The sequence below is a fragment of the Opisthocomus hoazin genome, chromosome 6, assembly GCF_030867145.1.
Source record: "Opisthocomus hoazin isolate bOpiHoa1 chromosome 6, bOpiHoa1.hap1, whole genome shotgun sequence".
Taxonomy (NCBI): Eukaryota; Metazoa; Chordata; class Aves; order Opisthocomiformes; family Opisthocomidae; genus Opisthocomus; species Opisthocomus hoazin.
This window is the reverse complement of record NC_134419.1, coordinates 8,112,880-8,134,642: the sequence shown is the minus strand read 5'-3', so window position 1 is coordinate 8,134,642 and position 21,763 is coordinate 8,112,880. Positions and strand designations below refer to the sequence as shown.

The 21,763-nt window shown below is 41.3% G+C and overlaps 1 protein-coding gene across 1 annotated transcript in view; it reads right to left on the bottom strand.

The window, feature by feature from the left end:
- The window catches only part of FAF1 (Fas associated factor 1), a 178,650-nt gene that overhangs the window by 7,558 nt on the left and 149,329 nt on the right, over positions 1–21,763 (bottom strand). Inside the window, exons 16-18 of the mRNA XM_075424514.1 lie at positions 15,051–15,131; positions 13,746–13,823; positions 9,711–9,926 (exon numbers count right to left, since the gene is read on the bottom strand). Coding sequence (XP_075280629.1) covers positions 9,711–9,926; positions 13,746–13,823; positions 15,051–15,131 — 375 coding nt within the window. The remainder of the gene's footprint in view (positions 1–9,710; positions 9,927–13,745; positions 13,824–15,050; positions 15,132–21,763) is intronic.

Below are 21,763 nucleotides of genomic sequence, written 5' to 3'. Positions count from 1 at the left end.
TGCTTTGGCAGGGGGGTTGGACTAGATGACCCACAGCCGCCCCTTCCAACCCCGAACATTCTGTGATTCTGTGATAGCGAGGAGGGTGGCAGAGGAAGGAGACAATGTTCAGATGCTAAAGGAGTTTAACTCAAGTGACAGCAAAACGGCTAATATTCAGACTCACAGTATTCTGTAGAGCAACATGCATGCACGTTCAGGGCTGTCCCAAAGCCAAAGCAGATGCCACCCTGGGAGTCTTCATCTTCAGGCAAATTACCTTCTTTGCAAACTTTAACACTCCCCTCTCTTCAGAGGAGAGCCACAGAAGAGGGTGGTAAAAAGGACCTTCCTTCGAGCAGTGTGAGATCCTGTCATTGAGCTATGAAATGTTTCACTGAAATCGGTTTAAGTTGGTAAACCAATACTTTTCTTCCAACTATGGATACAAATTTACAGGATCTTACACTTTAGTCCACTGGAGCTAAGACTTCGTCTTTTAAAGAGCTTCATTACATAATCAATGTTGGTTTGGTGCACAGGAAATTTATTATTTTAACAGGTATTCATTTAAATGAATTCTGTGGTAACTTCAGCTAAGCGCTAGCCAGTTGGTCTGAAGTACTTCCGTGGCACTTTAAGACTGTGCTAAACCACAAGACGGTAACATTAATGCTTGTATTTCTCCTGCAAGAATGCAGTAGCTACTCACACTTTATTCTGAATAAATTACTTGGATTTTTTAATAACCCAATAACAAAAATTAATACTAGTTTAAACAACATTTTAATGGCAAAGTCTTTTTCCTTCTGGAGTAATTGTTGTATTACTTCTGTCTTCACCTTTGCTGACCTATCTGCTCTGTTACACATTCACACCCTGAACAGCTGTACTTTCACCACTGAAAAGGTGTGGTTCCTCACCCTCCCTAATTCTGCAGTGAAAAGATAAATACAAAAAATGGCTTAATGCCCAGGAAGGTAATTTAAAAATAAAGAATCGAATACACAATTATTATGACACTTACACAAGCAGTAAATATCACACCCTTCACCTTTCTCTACACCCTAGGACAAGGATCTGATTCCTCAGCAGCACAGCCTCTATACCGCTTACGCACGCATGAATACCTTTAATGAATCTAACGGACAAAGAGTTCTTTTACTCTCTTTCCTAATCCTCCTAAAGTATAAATGCAATAGAAATTACTTAAAGGCACACCTGGTAAAGTACCAGATCTGTTTAAAAAACTATATTTTCAGAATGAGACACAAACAAATACAGTGAATCCTTTCTACCTATTGAAATATCTGTGGGTTACACGGAGAACACGCTCAGCTTGAGCAACAAACAAAAGTAGGGTTACCTTATAGAAATACATGCAATTAGATCTGGTTTAGTTGAATAAACTTGGAGATAATTTACATTTGAATTGAAGAAAGCCGTCACAAATAAGGAAAAATATGTCATAGTAAAAGACTTCTAGTGTCGTTCTAAGCACAAAGCTTCAATCCAGGTATGTCACGCTCTTATTAGCTTATTTCTCTGAAGAGATTTTCTCAAAACAGTATTTTAAATTAAGCATATTTTTAAAATACATTTACGAAGCAAAGTAACAGCTGTTGATAACACAGAAAATGATGATGTTCTATCCTGTACTTTGAGCAGGCTTTCCACTCTCTTCAAAAAAGTCGTACAGCGCTCCGAGATACCCGAGATGCTGCCAGGCTTTACGTAGTGTGAGTTTTCGTTGATGTAACATAACTTGTATCCAGAAAGAATTTGCTGCATAGATTCTAGTCAGTGAAAGCTTATAAATCTGACTGGCGTTACTTGTGTTTTTAGACAGTAAATCAAGATAGCACTAATCATGACAGATAACAATAATTCAGATAGCGTAACAATGACAGGGCAGTGTAAGCCATAAAGATAAGCCCAAACCTAGTGTTGCTGTATTTGTGTAGCGAGGCCGGGACTATTTTGGTGCTCTTTAAAAGTTCAACATTATGAATTCATTATTCTACAGGAAAATCTGATTTTTTAATTGGGAAAAATGCCTCATGTTTGTAGAGCAAAGCTAAAAACCCCCACAAACACTAATCGTTCCTGCACCAAAACTCAATAGAAGACCAGATGTTAATGATGTTTAAAAAAATACCACATTTTTACCCAGATCCTATGACTTTTCAGCAGTGGGTAGTAAAACAGATGCATAACTACAGTTTATCTACCTTCCAAAAAAAGGCGTTAGGAAATGCTCTGTGCAGCAGTTCCACTTCAGTAGCTCTGAGGGAGCTCTGTGCTGCTTTTTAGCCCAAGATGAGAAATTTTGTTTAGTGATCAGAACTCCTCCAAAGTATGGCCAAAACACATCCAGATACTAAAATGACTGAAAAATCTGTTTTATATTTATCTCTAAGAATTAATCTCACTGGAAAATCACTACAAAAAGGCTGCACCTTCCTCTAGCCTTTCAAATTGCTCATTTTCAATGACAAAGTAACAAATACACTTTTTATTTTGGCAAGAGAAGGGAAAACACCAAAGTATTTCAATTAATCAGAGTCTCCTTCAACAACACAACTTTTGTTGACTGGTATTGACGACGCTAAAGTATCACGCAAGTTGCTTTACACGGTGAGAGCAAGACGTGGAAGTTAGCGGCAGTCAGAGGAGCCATCTGCAGGCACCGAACAAGACAGTGCTGGTCTCCACAGTGCCAACACCTCCCAGGCTGGAGGACTTCACATTCTGAGGGACGAGGAAGGTGCTGTAAAGCTCTCCTCAGACTTTCTGATTTCCTCCCTTCCTTCTTTGTGGTTTGAAATATTTCATCTATTTAGGAATTCCTTGTGTGGTTTCTCGGAAAAAGAGAAGCCGACAGAATACCCTGGAATGTGTCTTTTCCTGACGAAGAACCTGCGGGCAGCAGAACACCCGCTCCTTCACACTGTTTACTTTCAGTTTTCTTGATTGGTAGGGAACAGGTTTCCGTGCTGGCATTTACAGATGAGAGCATTTGTACATTAAGCATCCTTTCTGCTGCGCCAAGGGGCAAAACGGTCCATTGCTTGTGGGCACTGCTGCCAGCGTGCTTGTATCAAACTAACAATTATTCCTGTATTTAATTATTTTAATATGTGCTAGCTACAGAGAAGAAAGATCTTGGGCCCCAGAAATACTATAGCTTTCGCTGTGGATATTGATGCAGAGCTGAAAGGAAGCAAACAGCCACATCTTCTGGAAGTCTGAAAACCTAAATACATCTAGTGCTCTAAATGAGCCGCAAGCACTCTGCTTTGCATACATCCCAAAGGGGAATGGATGTGAACACAGGCACTCGCAGAGGATGACCCGGGATTGGATTCATGTGCACTTAATTATATCTGCATGGAAAAACAATCCAAAAGGATTTTCATCACAAGTTCAAAGGATTAAGATGTTCAGATACCACAATGATATCTACAGTATAACATTATGAGTGGTAGATAGGTAGAGAGAATAAAAAGCGCGCCGATCACTGCTTTGGTGATTTACTCTGATGTATTACTTGTGCAATTACCAAAGCAGCAGGAGATCATTAAATTTTCTGGTAACCAGACGCAGCATTCTTAGTGCCATACTATTACAAAGGCTCTTTACTGGTATTTTATCATTAAATTTTCTTCCTACAAGGGGAAAAAAACCCCACAAAATTGACATTAAGCATAAATTCTGGGGCTAAAGTACAAAATATCTTGGGCCCAGTTTAGGCTGGATAATGCCATATGCAACAGCAAAGCTCTGCCGCTTCACTACGGCATCTTCTTGTGAACAACAGCGTGCCTCCCCCAAAATAAATGTTTTGTAAAACGGGGCAGTGCTGAATAAAAGAACACTTTTGGTCAGAGGGACGTGCTTGGGTGGAATCTATTAATCACATGGTTGGCATTAGTCATTGGGTTAACTAATGAGGATGACTCAGCTGAGAGCTCAGATACCGCAGTGAGTATGCAGTGTTGCGGTGAATGCTTCCTTACTTTCGCGAGTCTTAAGCAAAACAGCTCAGCTGAAATGCACACCTATTTCCTGAAACTGGTTAAACATTCCCCGTGTTCAAACAGAGTCGTTGTCAGAAATCAGAAACTATATTGACCTATAGAATGTAATTCTATTTCTTTTTAGAAGAAGTGTACATCTATGAGGTGAGGAAGACATTCCTTCCATCTCCTTTCAGCTACTCGATCAATGAACAGCTTTGATCTTTCTCTTTGGATATCACTTATGCAAAGACACCAGGTCTGAACAGACAGATCAAGTCTGTCTGTCTTGGAAGAAAACATTATGGAAAATCCTTCTGTAACAGAATTTTTGACTGCCTATATGGAAATTATATTTCCACAGACGTAAACGTTACATTTCAAGCAGCAAATCTACTTGATATTCTCTGAAAGTAGCACCATCGACTTCAGCAGGGCAAGAGTATGGCCTACCCCCTTTGCAGGTGCTAACTGAAAGACTGTGATACCGTTCTTTGTGAGAAACAAATGTGTTAAAAGCAGTAAAACCTAGGGGCTGCAAATGCTTTGGCGTTCTGGCTGCAATGACACGCCGTCCATTTCTCTTGCACTCGAGGCTGATCGGTCCAATCGTTCTACTGATACAAATCATCAGGAAGAACTACCAGAAATCATGCTTCGAACAGAGGCAGGGGAACATGCTCGTCTGGTGTGGTCGGTTTGCTTAGGCAACTTCTCAGTGTCTCAACCAAACTAAACACAACTGCTTGAATAAATAGAATAACAATGTATCCTGAAAAGAGAGGAAAGACAAGGGCAGGTAGTATTGACCCAAGGACGGTTTTAAATGACAAGAGGAGGGACGTCTACCTTTGTCGGTGCTGCGGCCTTGTGTAAACTAGATGATACATGCCACCATCAGATCTGAATTCAAACAGACGAGTACTATTTTATGTAGTAGGAAATACAAGTATTAGTAACTGAAATGACTGGGAAAATTACATGCATCATAGATTACATTTTCCCTGAACTTAACAAAAACATTCTCAATTTTTTTGAGCATATCAGAAAAATATTTCATTCATCTGAAGTCCTCCTTCGCCACAAGACACATAATTCAAGCTACCTTCCCCAATTTAGGTGAAGTTGCTAGAAGTGTTACTGGGGATAACCACGATGCTACATGATCCCTTTCTCACGATAACATCTTTCTTCCATCTTTCTATGAAGATGATGATTAGGGGAAAGAGCGTTAAAAGTCAGAAACGGTCCTGGACGTAACACTGTTTCACGAGCTATTTGCAAAGTTTGAACACCACCTGATGAGGTTAAAAGTAGATTATTTGAAAGGAGTAGTTTACACTGGGTGAAACGCAGAATAACCCTTACAAAGAATGGCTTCTAGCACCCAGACATACAAAATTGGCACACTACTTGGCACAGCAATATAGGGATCGTGCTCTAACCTTACCTTTCTGAGAAGATCGGAGGATAGTTACCTGCTCAGAGGACTACGTGTGCCGAGTGCTGCAGCTAACCTGACCATCTTGTGGTGTTACTTGCACCACAGTGGGCACCAAAGAGGATTACTCCTGCCAGAGCACGGGAATGAATGAATGATCACATTTGGTTTTGGAGGGGTATCTTATTCTATAATCCCATCTAGTATTAAGAATTATCTGGCCCTAAGTTAACTGAAATCCCGATCATACCTAGTTTAAATTTACATGCAATTTGAGTTAAAATTATTTTCTACCCTTTCAAGGGAGACGGATTTTTTGTTTCTGTTTATTTAAACTGCTGTTGAAATTGGTTAATTAAAAGGATTTTTAAAATCTTAATACTCTAAACAGAGCAAACTGGTTCTGAATTATTAAGCAACATTTTAGATGCATTTAAATAACCTTAAGTGACTTAACTGCCACCTGATCCTAAGCTGTGGCTCAGAAAAATAAAATGTGAAATACTGTAGAAGTCTTGGCTTACCAGGGCTTCCAGATACAGTAAATAAAGAGCTTAAGTCTCTAATACTGTGTCTGCAAAAGGCATACTCTCAAATACATAACTAATGCTCCACCTTACGGAGAAATGAGCAGAAGAAATTGTAGCTTGCAATTTTCATTTTTGAAAATAAATGAATAAATTTAGTCTTTCATAAGCAGTCCTTCAAAAGAGAGAGCATGCCAGGACCTCCCTTTCTGAGAGGTACCACAAAACGTTCACAAACACATCATTAACCTTGGCAGAGTGGCTGAAGCCCAGTTTGGGTCAGTTTGTTCTGCACATTCCTCCTACAGTTTCAGCTGGACCTGGACCACCTCTGCTTCTTCTCCAACGTGTGGTGAAATGCCCAGTCCATAAGAAGTTGCAGAGTTTTAGGAAGACTCTTGCAGATCTCCACCACAGAAGCAAGGGATCACCCTGGAAGTCTCCAGGGCACTGGGAGAAGGCGGATCTCGCAGCTGGCAGATTGAGAGGACTGTCGAAAGTAGTGTTTGGGAAGGCTTTTAAGAAAAAGGGGCTTCGAAGAAATACTAAATGGGAAGGTTGATCGAGCACACTAATATGCTTAGGGTAAGCTCTTTTTGTTATAGTTAAATGCATTTTCAAGATCAGAGCAATTTTTGGAAGAAAAGGAACTATAATTCCAAAATCAGCACATACATTTAAATAGCGTGAGCACATTTGCTTCCAGAGAGCATTTGCAGGTGCATTTGAGAATAATGCAAAGAACTTGCATTACAGATTTTCACTCTGAAAGCTGTGCTTGCCAAACGTTTGCAAAGTTAGAGGTACAAGTTACCTGCTGACCCAGGCTCACCCGCGTGACACACGCCTGTCGGAACGGTACGCGGTGCTGCCTTGGTTAAGGTACTGAGAGAGGAGGTGGTTAATCCCTAATTTCAGCGCTAGTAGAAAGAACAATACAGTCGGTGAGAAAGACCCAATAACGAGTCACTGCATGTGCTTAACTGCTTTGGAATGTCACTGCTGCTTTAAAATGTACAAGTAGTGTCTGGAAAAGGTTAATCTGTATATTTACTCATGTGTAGAAGTTTGTATTTACAGTAGGGTTATGATACCAACTTTAAGTTAGCTAAGGATATCTGTGTAAGCAACTAGAACAGAGAACTAAGAAGTAATGAATTTTTATTTACCAAAGAAGTAAAAAAACTTTAACAACACTGTATCAGGACTGATGGCTTTGAAAAGCAGGTGAAAATGCTCTAAGAAGGTTATTACAAGGAAACGCTGATTTGGATGAAGATAATCCCCTCGTTTTGATAAGACAGAAACACTTTTGGGGGTGTGTATGTTATTGTCATAGAAATTAGGATAGAACAAAAAAATACTAACTTGAGAAGACATGTTTTCATCTTATTGCAGCAAAAACTCCAGCAAAGCAATTCTCATACTTTCAAACATATTGTTTCAAAAATGTTCGCATAGTTTAAATACAAGCGGACATTTTAAATGCTATTGTGTTCTGGAGCACAAGCATCCCGAGTGCTCTGCTCCTGTTGCACAGATTTCAATGGATGTTTGTGATATGTATCATACAGCAGAAGGGTCTTTACAGCTTCCAGTGCATTTTTAAGAGAATATATACCACGAAGCCTAAGGCAACAAATATATACTTCTACTGCACATGCAAGGCATTCATCACTGACTTTTTTTTTTTAAATCTGTCTATGGAGTTGCACACTTCCGACTTTCCAAATCCAGGGAACATGGCAGATGTCATTTATAGTTCTCAATGGTTAGCAAACCCTGGGGGATTACTTTTTGTCTGTTTTAGCTCTGGTGGTCACAAAGGCAACCAGATTCATATACAGCCGCCAAGTCAATTGGCATGAATCATTTATGTGACTTCTCATACATGGCATTATTAGGTTGGAATCACAGAAAAAAGATGACAGGGTCTTTGCTTCCCATGCCACAGACCAATGGCTCTGTACCTTGCCATTAAACTCTCCCTTCTTTGCCTCAGAGTTTTCTCCCTGGCAGTTTCACAAATGTACTGAAAATACCAGCCCGTTCTAATTTTGTGGTCTTCTTCCTTTTCTACTCCTTTTTTCATTTGTTCTTAAGTGAGTCATCTGATCAATTTTTGAGTTTGTTACAGAAGTCTAAAATTAATAATGCTTATGATGTGACAAAGTACCAAAACAGCCAGTCTAAATTGCAAAACAAATGTAAAAAGTTAGAGTAATATACTTGTAGGTTTTTTTTATATTAAATATGTACTAACACATAAATTTATTACAGGTAGGGAGGTATGACTTGCAGAGTATTTAAAATGCACAAAAGCATTGTTTCAACTGTAAAAGATTGTTTTTCTTCCGTCAAATTGCATGGTGAGTAATCCTGGAAACATAGATGACTTCTAGTCTTTGGTTCCACTGGAAATGATATTATATGCTTAAGGAGTAAAGTTAATTAGTGACTAATGAGATTCCTTAAATGCTGCTTTTCAGTCTGACTGATAAGGATTCTCAGTATAAGATATGGTGGAAGAAGAGCTGCAAGCACTATCCTGTTCACAGAGTTATGTCAAAAATTGTTCATGAATTACATCCACTCTCGAAGTTGTATGCTTGCTAAGGACATTGTTTTCTTCCCCTTGGAGTACTTACAGATAAGATGATAAAGTGAGAGGTATCTGTTACAAAACAGTAAATACACTAATCAGAGCCTTATTGCTAGTGAACTCCCTCCAGGGGCAGTGATAGGAAACAAAATGGAAAAGCAACCCAAGTTACTGAGCTCCTTTGATGAAAAATGGCTTAACCGGTCACCTGGAGATGCCCCCAGCACACAAAGCCCCGGCTGATCCAGAGCTGCCCCTGCTCATCTGCAGTACTGAGGCAGTACAGCCATAAAGCTGCTGCACCTCACCCATCACTGCTTGGCTCTGTTCTGCTGCTTCTGCAGTGCCTGTTACCTTCGCCCTTCACGCAGGGCCCCAGGTCATTGCTGCGCAGTGGGACCCACTGACTTTTACCTTTGCTGTAACAATGGCTGGGTAAGAAATGAAAGACAATTTGTAACAGGGCAGACAACACATAGGTATATTTTCAAAGAAACCTAGTAACCAGCATGTAAATATCTATTGATAAACCAACAGTATTTAATTGGCTTTTGTAAGCAGTAAGCAGACTTAATTTTGAAAATCTGTCACAGCGGGTGCATCATTAGAATTTCAAGGTAGGAGATATAAATGATTATTTAACGGTATGATGTAACAGGTGGATGAATAATTTATTAGAATGCACTGACTAGCTCAAAACTACATACTATCTGACACTGAGCCTTCCTTGCTCGTAACATAAAATTGCATCAAACCAGCAAAACCAGAGAGATCAGAAGTACCAGCCCGTAACAGACCCAAACAGCGTACTGATATCGATGCTGCTTCCTTCAAAACAGGAAGCAAGCGATGCTGGCTCAGAGCATTCGGGCAGTTTTCACTGAACGTGATCCACAAGTGGTTTGTTTCAGAATCGGAGAATTTTTTACAACGCCATCGGAGATTTCGCAGCGCAGTTCTGCAGGTAACACACAACAGCACTGGGAGGATCACACCTGACTTGTGTACAGCCACAGAGCTTGGCAGCACTCTAATGTATTCAGGCGTATCTTTTACCTTCTGTACTACAACATACCAGCGGTGACCTAACATACAGAAGTAAGAAGTAGTAGTACTTATTCCCAAAAGGTGTGTTTACTCACATCTCTCCTCGGGAAGGTGCCCAGCAGCTTGTACTCCTCCCAGGGATATCCCTTGGAAGCTACAAAATCAAAGACAACCTGCAGCTTGCTGCTGGCCAGGAAACGTCGCTCGAAGAATTCTCCGCTGGGTGTCCGAATACGCAGTTTACTGACGGACTCGGTGCTCTCATCTTTTGGTTCAGGAGGCAAAGACTGCTCAAGAGAGAGCCTGATAGCCTGAGGAAGGAAAACCAACCATTTACGTTGCAATGCTAGCAGGAGAAGAAAAGGACAGAAAGCTTTTCTTTTTATTTCTTCTAGAACTTCAAGATGTGCCACAGTGCTCCAGAGCCATAGCTGTGCTTTATATCTCAATGACAAAATCGTTTTTATTCATTCTTAATAACAGCCCACCAGACAACTAATTAAAATAAATCCTTCTTTATAACACATATTATTAGGTCTACAGTTAATGCACGATGGGGATAAGTGATTTAATCATTTGGCAGAAAGCCTTGGAAAAAATGTGAACGAGAGAATAATTGTCAAGTGGCCAATTGCTTCCTCAAAGGGTATGAGTTAAAAGGCAGTAAAAGTATTTCTTTAAATGCACTTATCAAATTGCCTTCCTCTTGCACAGTGTAATTGACCATTTGCAGCACAGACAAGACCCTTAGTGGCAGCTCAGAGTAAAAAGAAATAGATATAGGAGATTTACTATAATTAAACTAAAACACTGTTAAAAAACATAATTTAAAATATTACAAAGGTACATGAGATACGCAGAGTACCTATAACAGTAGGAATGGTCAAAGACGAAAACTGGGAGGACAGAAATGGGAGCTTCAAGATTTAAGACAAGCAATTATTATTATTTGCAGGAAGATGGCTCCAAGCACAGGTGTGCGCATTTTCTGCACCAACTTGCATGAAATCAGCCCCAAAATTGCAATGACATCACACGTCTGACAATGCGCGTGACTGTTTTCCTGCGAACACCGTGTGTGCTGCCGATGTCAAGATTTCAAGGGCAGGAGCCAAGCCTGTGTTCTCTGTCCTCTGCCTCCAGGAGCTACCACAACACTAATCCTTTGATCAGTTTATTTTAAAAACTGATGCCTAATATCAGGCTGCTGAAGGAAGTGGGCTTGATTTTCGAGGGTACTGACCGCTGTCACTACGCCTGGACATCAGCACCTGTGAAGAATCCGATGGTACCTGGGAAGCAGGCTCGTTACAGCGTCGCCTCGCCTCAGGCGGCAGCTCACGAGCAGGGCAACGAACGGAAGAAGCAGCATGATCACACTGCCTCCCCCAAAATACTCCTAAATGACAATTTTCCAAGCTGAAGAGGAGGCAGGCAGGGATTTACTCAGATTTTCACGGAACTGTCAAGATACACAGTTGCTGTTTGTGCCTTTGAAAACCTCCCCAAGGTCATTTAGTAACAGAAACTGAGAGAGGATGATTACATTACAGCGAAAAGACTGGGCAGGAGCAAGATTACGAAGGCTTTTCAATAGTCTAGTTCTTACACATGAACCTCTGAGCAAATTATATCTCAGTATAAATATTTATACATAGAACTTGAGTTCATTTTTGCTCATCTACTATGAGATTATATTTTAAATAGATTCTATTTTAATTTTCTCTCTCACTCCATCCTCAACCACCTGCTTACTATCTTTCTGTTTTGACATTTCCCCACACAGTATAACAACAGATGCTACATTATTTACTGAACCCAATCAATTATATTATAGAAAAATAAACAACAGTAGCTCATTAGAGCTCTTTTCTTTGTGCAAAGAGTGCGCTGCTCCCCAAAGTAACCAGTCTCCAAGGCTTCAACGTAAAATGGCAATTTACAATGGATATTCTGTACCAGCAAACCGAGTCAGAAAACAATGATGTGATGGATCACATTAATAACTCTTGGACCTGAACAAGCAATTTCAGTTTGTTGATTAAAAGATGTTCAGTATGTGAATAGCTCAATAGTCAGAATTTAAATATACGAACTGAACATAAAGCCACTTCTGTAAGCAAACACTGTTGCAGAACAATTCAGTATAAGTAATCTGTACACTTGAAAATGGGGAGTGTTAGTAAACATTATTGTTAAAATCCCTTTTGTTCTACTAAGCAAACAGATCCTATTATTTTCATTACTGCACTCTACATTAAAACAGGGAAGCCCAGGTATATTTTGATAACATGCACCAGTCTTGCAGCCTTTGACTAAGAAAATTATTTCCAAAAGGCCAAGGTATCAGAAAAGGCTCAGGAGCAGATATAATAAAGCAGAATTAATTATTGTTTCTATGCGTGCAAAATTACTCAAAGAAAGAAAAACATACTTCTTACTTGAATCTGAGCATGAGCTGATTGCTCAACAGTCTGTTACTGCTACCAATTTACGTTCGGTTGCTATTAACCTCACAGAATTGCCATCTTACAATTATTCCTGACAATTCTCGCAGTCCAGTTTTGCGCATTGCTCCTTCAGTTATGTTTTAGCTTCCATTCTTGGTTTACGTTAACAAGAGGAGCTAAACAAGTCCTCAGATACTGTAGGGTAGGAAAGCAGAAGTGGACTGCGTCTTTCCCAAACCAGCGAACACTACTGCTTGGCCTGATTTTAGTATTTACAACGCAGTACTGTCTAAAAGGTTCTTGAATGTTTAAATCGGTTCCAGTTTTTTAATGCAATTATCTTGCTCAAAATATATATATGCAAATGCACTGCTCATACAGTTTGTTTATTGGGTTTATCTCAGGGAATAATAAATGTGTTCATAGCCAACTTTTTTGCAGTTGTATAATGCAATTTTTTCATACATCAGCAAAGTACACAAGACTGAAATGTCAAGTATACATTTAAGTCACTTGTCGGGGGGAATAAGCAAGGCTGTGATTTATCAGGATTCCACAACTTCCAAGGACTTTAACTAAGTGGAGAATTAAATGAGAATATAATTCTGAATTTCAAATCTCCATAAACCATGAAAGTCAAAGCAAAAAAGTTATATTAAGTCCACCAAAAATATTGGAACTCTTTACATTTTATATAAACAAATAAATATTTTTAATATTTATATTTGATATAATACTGGAAACATACTCCGGAAATATATATTCAGTACAGATGCTGATATGGCTTTGTATTCATTAGCAACTTGCTCACAGAATCTTCTATGCCTAGAAGTCAAAGGACAACCACAATCAACTGTGATTTCAGCCAAGATGTTTACATGTGAATATCACTTTTCTTTTGAAAATTTTATCTGAGGGTTTCAAAGTCCTTTTCAAGTATCAGCTGTGTTCCACGGCAGTTCTGTAAGGACTTACATTTCAAGAACTCCACAGAACAGACGGAAATATTTTAATGACCAGTTTATTTTACCTACTCTTTGAAATGTGGTGGGACTTCCGGGGAAGAGACATGGCTGTGCCCCAGCCTTTCAGCCATGTCTTGTATTTGCCAGGAGGTGAAAAAAAGGAAGCCACTAATATAAGTAAATTCGTGTACGTGATGCTTTCTGTAAATGCCTACACCGACCCACAGCTAGGCCAGGAGCTAGCCTAGACCCTGAAAGAAGGCTGCAGAAGCCATCTGTGAAAGGCACCAGGACCTTCAGAATCTACAAAATAACAGAGTTTGCGGAACAGTACTCTTCACAGCACATGGTTTCTATTTTCTTATATAGGCCTAGAGACATAAGTGTTCATTTAAACACAATTTTCATCCTAAGGAAGATTCTGTAGAAGACTCTTTAGAAATTTCAAAAAGTACCATAAATCCAATTTTCTAGATTTTGGATTTTTTCCCCTTAATTTTTTTTTTTTTTAAAGTGTTTTGTCTCCCAAATTAACAGAAAAGCTGTTAAACAGTAGATGAAAACGATTTAGCTGCACTATGTGTTTTATATCTACGGTAAAAAATAAATTAAAAAAAAAAAAGATGTTCACATAAAAAGTATACTTGAATGAAAGTTGCAATGTCCATAGCCTTCATGAATCCAAAAAGTTGTCAGAAAAGGTAAAACATCCCACCTCACGTTCTTCCTCCTGTTCTTTCCGAATCTGTTCCAAGCGAAACTGCTCTGCCATTTCTCTCTCTTGCGCTTCCCTCTAAGAAACACAAACAGTAATCACACATGTATCACCTTGATTTCCACAGCTGTGTTTCATGATGGGCATCAGCTATATACAAGCAAAGAAACTCCTCAACTTTTCTGTAGAAATTAAAATAAGAAACTGGATAGTTATTAAGTGATCTTTTCCTATCATTCCTTTCCCAACTTCTATTACTAAGTGGGGCCAGGACTGCTTTAGCAAGAAGTAGACAAGTCTACCCTTAGTGACTGTATTCAGTGCCATGTTCACAGCATCACTAAGGTTGGAAAAGACCTCTAAGATCATCAGCTCCAACCATCACCCCAACACCACCATGCCTGCTAAACCATGTCCTGAAGTGCCACATCCACGCAGTTTTTTTGAACACCTCCAGGGATGGGGACTCCACCGGCTCCCTGGGCAGCCTGTTCCAAGGCCTGACCACTCTTTCAGTAAAGAATTTTTTCCTAATATCCAATCTAAACCTCCCATGATGGAACTTGAGGCCATTGCCTCTTGTCCTATTGCTAGCCACTTGGGAGAAGAGACCAACACCCACCTCACTACAACCTCCTGTCAGGGAGTTGTAGAGAGCAGTAAGGTCCCCCCTCAGCCTCCTCTTCTCCAGACTAAACAGCCCCAGCTCCCTCAGCCACTCCTCATCAGACTTGTTCTCCAGACCCCTCCCCAGCCTCGCTGCCCTTCTCTGGACACGCTCCAGCCCCTCAATGTCCTTCTTGTAGTGAGAGGCCCAAAACTGAACACAGTACTCCAGGTGTGGCCTCACCAGTGCCGAGTACAGGGGCACAATCCCTGCCCTGCTCCTGCTGGCCACACTATTCCTGACACAAGCCAGGATGCCATTGGCCTTCTTGGCTCCTGGGCACACTGCTGGCTCATGTTCACCCGGCTGTCAACCAACACCCCAAGGTCCTTTTCTGCCAGACACCTTTCCAACCACTCCTCTCCCAGCCTGCAGCGTTGCGTGGGGTTGGTGTGACCCGAGGGCAGGAGCTGGCATTTGGCCTTGTGGAACCTCACACAGTTGGCTGCAGTCCACCGATTCAGCCTGTCCAGACTTGCTTATGTTATGACCACTGAGAGCAAATTACGGCTCCTACAGCAACTGCCTCTTCTTAAGAGTGGAGCTGAAGCTGGGCAGTCCTCTGCACCAGAGAGATTTTACCAGCTGCGGAGAGATTCCCACCCGACATTCATGCGATTGCTTCACCCTGCACACACCTTCGCTCTGTCAGCCTCCAGCGATATGCGGTATGCTTCGTCCTGCTCCCTTTTCACATTTTCTCTGGCTTCACGTTCATCCTAAAAAAGAAAAGAAGAAAAGAAAATGAAGAATATCAGCAAACAGTGGACCAATACAGAATCACAGAATGTTAGGGGTTGGAAGGGGCGGCTGTGGGTCATCTAGTCCAACACCCCTGCCAAAGCAGGGTCACCTACAGCAGGTTGCACAGGACCTTGTCCAGGCGGGTCTTGAATACCTCCAGAGAAGGAGACTCCACAACCTCCTTGGGCAGCCTGTTCCAGGGCTCCGTCACCCTCAGAGAGAAGAAGTTCTTCCTCGTGTTTAGATGGAAATTTCTCTGCTTCAGTTTGTGCCCGTTGCCCCTTGTCTTGTAGCTGGGCACCACTGAAAAGAGTGTGGTCCCACCCTCTTGACACCCACCCTTAAGATATTTCTAAGCATTTATTAGGTCCCATCGTAGCCTTTTCTTCAGGCTGAACAAGCCCAGCTCCCTCAGCCTCTCCTCATAGGAGAGATGCTCCAGTCCCCTCACCATCCTCATAGCCCTCCGCTGGACTCTCTCCAGTAGCTCCTCATCTTTCTTGAACTGGGGAGCCCAGAACTGGACAGAGTGTTCCAGATGGGGCCTCACTAGGGCAAATTAGAGGGGAAGGAGAACCTCTCTCGACCTGCTGGGCACACTCTTCCTAATGCATCCCAGGATCCCATTGGCCTTCTTGGCAAACCCGGGCACCCTGCTGGCTCATGGTCAACCTGTTGTCCACCAGCACTCCCAAGTCCCTCTCCACAGAGCTGCACTCCAGCAGGTCAGCCCCAGCCTGTACTGATACATGAGATTGTTCCTCCCCAGGTGCAGGACCCTGCACTTGCCCTTGTTGAACCTCATCATGTTCCTCTCTGCCCAACTTTCCAGCCTGTCCAGGTCTTGCTGAATGGCAGCACAGCCTGCCAGTGTATCTACCACTCCTCCCAGTTTTGCGTCATCAGCAAACTTGCTGAGGGTACACTCTAACTTTATGTTCACGAGCACTGTTTAATCCCAGTGACTTCAAAATATTTGACCGCCTTACTCATCTAACTCTGGCTTGGAGAAATTATTTCAGAAACGCCTCAAGGGTGACCTTGGCTTTAAAAATTAGGATTTACCTAAAGCCATGTTTCAATTGCTACGTTATGGATTGGCGTGTCCAAGCCCCAGCCCGAGGGCTGGCTCTGGCAGCAAGGCTCTCTGCCCTGCCATCCCTACCAGGGCGGCAGCCAGTGCAGACCCCGGGAACAGTGCAGCCTCCCCTGAGCCCTGTCCTGGGGGAAGAAGCCTGCCGGTGGGAGGGGATCATGGCAGGGGTACATGTGGCTGCTGCTGGGGAGGACTGGCAGGGACCTCACTCCTGCGCCAACTGTTTGGATGCTCTTGTAACAGGGAAGGATGGATCGAGGTTGAAAGCATGAGGCTGGATTTTGACTTGGTCTCCCCTCAGATAACTCAGCAGTTGATGGCTTGTTGTGGGAGAGAAGGCCTGCTCCCAGGGCCGCCTTTGGCAAAAACACCCTCGGTAGGATCCGTCCAGGGTAACGACTATTAAACATCATCCCGGGGCCTCAATTCATGCTGTGCTGAGTATGAAACAAAGATGGGAAAGTAGCAAGTCCTGCTCTGAAGTGTCTCAAATGCACAGATGCAGGCAGACAAGAACCGTGTGGTTAGTATCCCAACTTCAGACCAGCAAGCCTAGCAAGTACCTTATTAACGATCACAGCACAAAAAAAAAAAAAACGTGTTTACTAAAAATATGCGAATGACAAAGCGAGGCATCATCTATACGGTGGAGGATCAAGAAGTGGATGTCCCTGAAAGATGGAATAACTGCGCTGGGGTGATGTCCGATACAGCGCAGCGTACAATCAATAGCTTCATACTCTGCCTCTGGAGCCCGAGACAGCGGCTGCTCCCCTGCGCTTACTCCTCTTATGTCTTATAATCCTCCCACAGCCCTGCAGAGACTGCACTGGTCCCTACAAAAATCAATTAAGACTTAGCTGTGAGACTGATGGTGGGATCAGCGCGGTCACCTGTATTACCAGTAACACAGCACTTGCACTGGGGTCATCTGTCCCCTGTATTATATAGAAATTAAAGCTTACTACCTACTGCTTTTCAAAGAATTACATTAATCTTCCCCCATTCACCTGCAAGGTTTATTCCACATAAAGGCATCATTTTGCAAATTGATCAATTTTATCCCAAAAATGTCACTATTTGGCAAAAACTCAATTCTACATGGGAGGAGCATTCATTAACTGTTATTATCATGTCACACAAACATGCCAGGATGTTCCTCAAACAAAACTCTAACATGTTAGTGGTTAAAAAGCTCTAAAGTAGCATGCGACCACAAAAGGAAAGGACAAATTGCAGGGAAAGGTATACAACCTCCAGCTGGAAAGTAACAAGATATTTCTAAAGGAAACTCTTCTTCCTTACAGAACCAAGATTATTCTACAGTGTGTCCTAAATTTCATGCACGGAAGATAGAGAAAGCATCACTTTGTTCAGCAAAGCTAAGAGATGAGTGGAGGGAGTTCTTGCAAAATGTAAAAACTCCAACTGCTGCTGCATAATCCATTCCCCTCTGGGCTTCTCGGGACCTGGACAAGCTTTATGGGCTATGCTCATGGAATGCCTTCAGAAATTAATTCAAACCTGACAGCAGAAACTACCCTACATTAATATTCCATTTCTGAGAAGAGGGAGTGTTCAAATAATTAAACATATGTTTAAATTGTTTAAATTGAAACAATTTAAACATAATGTTTAAATTTAAACATTTTAAACAATTTTTAAAATGAAACATTATGTTATCCAAAAATGAGGAAAGGTTCTTGAATATACAGAGTTTTTCCCAACTCTTCTTGTAGATGGAAGGTAGCAGGCTCTGTACTCTCTATACTGAGACTTTCCACAAGAATACCATAAATTTACCTTAGAACAGTGAGAAACAAAACTTCCTTCCCAAACCAACTGACTACAGGAAGATGACTTCAGGCAATCTGTGAGAGGACAAGCACTTAAAAAAAAACCCCCAAGAATTGTTGTGCAGAGAGCCTGTTCAGCTTTCATGTTTTGCACCTTCATAGATCATCCACTAACTTCCCACACCAACTGAATTTCAAAGGTCACAAGTCCAGTAATGCCCGAGAGAAAACAGAAAGAGCAGATGCAACTATTGCAACTGCAGCTCTTGCCTTCATCAGAGATTGTTAGCAATTACCACAGAGTTACTTTAGTTCACAAAAAACCAAACCCAAACCAAAGCTAACCCTCAAAAAGTAAAAATTAAAAAATAATTATTAAAATTGTTAAAAACTCACTCCAAAAGTATATACTAATCAGAGTTATAAGAAACTGAGCACTGGCTTTTATGTTACATTTTACACACCGTCTCAAAAACCCCAGGAAGTTATGAGAAGTTACTTGTGCTGAGCACAGGATTCATTTACCTACAGAGTGCTTTGCTGAACAACTTCTGAAACTGGTTTAATTTATATAATCTGGATGATAACTGCGAAAAATACCAATGCTATAGATTCTACAAGAAGAATCTAAACATCAGTTCCAGGCATTTAAAAAAAAAAAATTTCTTTCCTCCCTATTCATCACAGTTATCATCATCCTGAAAGTGGATTATGAAAAAGATGTCAGGAATGTGAAGAATTACTACGCATGATTGCCTGGTCCTTGTAGAAATATGTGAGCCACATCTAAAAGTAAAATCACCGTGCCACTGAGCTTTCCACCACTTTGAAATAATACTTTTCTTACTGAAATAGACCTTAAAAAGGGATCTGGAATCCAGATTTCTTCAGGTGAGAAGCAGATGTAATCCTATGAAATGTCTGTACCTACGTCTGTGTGCTGTGAACACTGCTCACGCTCTACAGGAACCATTTCCTCCACAGAGATTATGGCAAAATAACTGGTTCAGAGTCACACCTTGGACAAGTTCTAAGCATTAGAAACTGCAGTTCTCCTTTTTGTAATGCAGTCTGTTATTTTAGTAACCTCTTCCTGCAGAGAAACCGTACAAAGTATGAGGATGAGTCATGTTTACCAAAAGCAACAAAAGCAAATTGGTAATGATGGCAGAAAAAGCAGAAGAAAATGCAGAGAACCTTTCATTGCACCAACAAAGAACACATGAAGAAAAAAAAATAGCAATACCATTAATAATTAATTTTGAAATGTCCTAAGTGTTATCCGTTAACAAAACCTGAGGTAGCTGACAGCCTTCCTATTAAACCCTACATAATTTGCAGCATCTTCTGAACATCAGCAAACACATCTCCACAATACTTCCGCAATGAAGGCAAAACTGCCATCTTCCTTTTTCAAGAAACCAAGGTGTGAACAGACCACAGCTTATCCCGGGTCACTTAAAAAGCCTTCATCAGAAACGGGGGTTACACTCCACAATTCCGAATTCCACCACGGTGGCTGAAGGCTGGAGTGAATGCGAACCATCCCCATCCCAGGGGCTTGGGCATGAGACGAGGAGACAACTCTCCTTGGCTGCTTACATGGAAAAAGGCACTGATGTCTGCCTTCCCGTTTTGCCTGTGCAACAACAGGGGGGACATTCATTCAATGAAAAGTTGATACTTCAAAAAAAAAAATTGCATTTATCCACAGAACATATTCTTCAGCTATGAATTTCTTTGCTATCATGCATATTACAGATGCAAAGTCGTAACAAAAATAGTAAACATTTATATTCATGAGATAGTTATAATGGACCTGACAAAACCTTCTCTTGAACAATGCCCAGAGCTACAAGACTAAGAAAAACTGACAGATAAGGTTAAGAAGAAATTTAGGATAACTCTCTCCAACAATTATTCCCTAAATCACTTCTTGAAGTTACCCCTGAAGCACGTAACAGCAGGCATTTTCAGATGCAGGATGATGGAAAAGGGGGATTCCCAATCACATTTAGGATGGCAATGCCCTCTTTTCGTGCAGATTACACAGGGGAAAAAAAGCACACATTTGGCTTTATTTACATTCTTCCCCATTGCTGTTTTGGATCAGTTTACTGTGAACTAAAACCAGATGAGACAGAACTTGAGAAGACAACCGTGACCAGAAGACATTTCTCAGAGCATCAGTGAGTAAACGGCTGTTACAAGAAAGAATGAAAAAAAAAAGAAAAAGAAGAGTGTATTTACAAATACTGAATGCTTATCCAAAAGACAGTTCATTTCACTGAACCACTCCTGAAATTAAAATCTGCAAGTGCTCAAGGCTATTCATGGGAGCGTTAAAGAGAAACACCCCTTTGTCCAAACAAACCAGTGCAGTAAAGGCATTAATTTGGCTCACTAAGATGACAGACTTGCACACTGTATAACTTAAACATACATGATGGGGACTATATAGAAGAAAAAAAGAGTACACAGAATGCGTTGGGCCTATGAGCACGATGAAGGCAAAGCAAATGAACATTTCTGCGGCAGCAGAACCCCAGGAGGGGAGCAGGACAGGGCAGGGCAAGGGGGCAGAACGACACAGAACCACCGCAGGATCGCAGGCTGGAAACTCAGTTCCAGCTACTGAGTTTTGGGAATTACCTCTAGTGACAAGAAAAGAAACAAACCCAAGACCTTCAAGCAGCGGTCCTGCAGCGCCTGTCCACGGGGAAGGAGCCAGCCAGTCCTGCTACAACATCCACCCGCCTGGGCTGCATAGCAGGGAACGCTGCAGTTTATTAAGAGAAACTAAGTGAATATTCAGTGACTGGAGCCACCAACATGCATAGCCTAAAAGCCACCTGAACCAAAGACACTGTCATTTTACCTTTTCTTTCCTCTGTCATTACCTTGGGGTCTGTCAAAGTTCAAGCCAGGCCGTAAGCGCTGGAAGGCGGCACTCGTACCCGCTGGTGCGTCAGCGCAGTGAAGTGCACAATGGGAAACCCATTGTTTGGGGTGCTATCATATTACAAATACGAAAGTGGAAAATTTAATCAAATAAATTTTGATTACTGTAGTTTAATTAGTTATAACTAGTAATAATTAGTAAATGTGCTAATTGGATTTTTTGAGGGGTTAAATCACAATCTTTGTTAGATGGCTGTCATCACCATAATGTTTTTGCGCTTTGGAATTTAATGAATTTCATGTATTTATTGTCGTAACCTCCCGTTGTGCAAATACTATATACCATGATACACATGACAGTGTTAGATGGAACACAGATTATCAAAGGTATTCAGATGCTTAATTTCTACTGATTTTAATGTGAGCTTCAGTGCCTAACCAGAAATTGCTGGGGTCTCCTGCACAGCTGATGGAAGCGCTTACGCCATCCTCTAACTGGAGAACACAACTGCAGGGAAGGAGTGGAGAAAAGCAACCGATCTGAAGGAGCAAAACACAAACAGGCCACAGATTAAGAGAAAAATGCACTGGGACCGATCCTCTTTAGCTTCCTTTGTGGCTGTGAGATATATCTTTGGAATAAGAAAGAGAAAATGTGTTGGAAGCTAAAACTACTAATTTATCTTTAAAAAAAGAGAAGAAAATCATATTTGACAGCAGTGAGGCAGAAGAGGAGGAAGACGTGGCAATACCAGGCTTCTTACTGCAAAGTTATGAAAATAAGACATGGCCAGTAAGGCCCCATCTAACACAA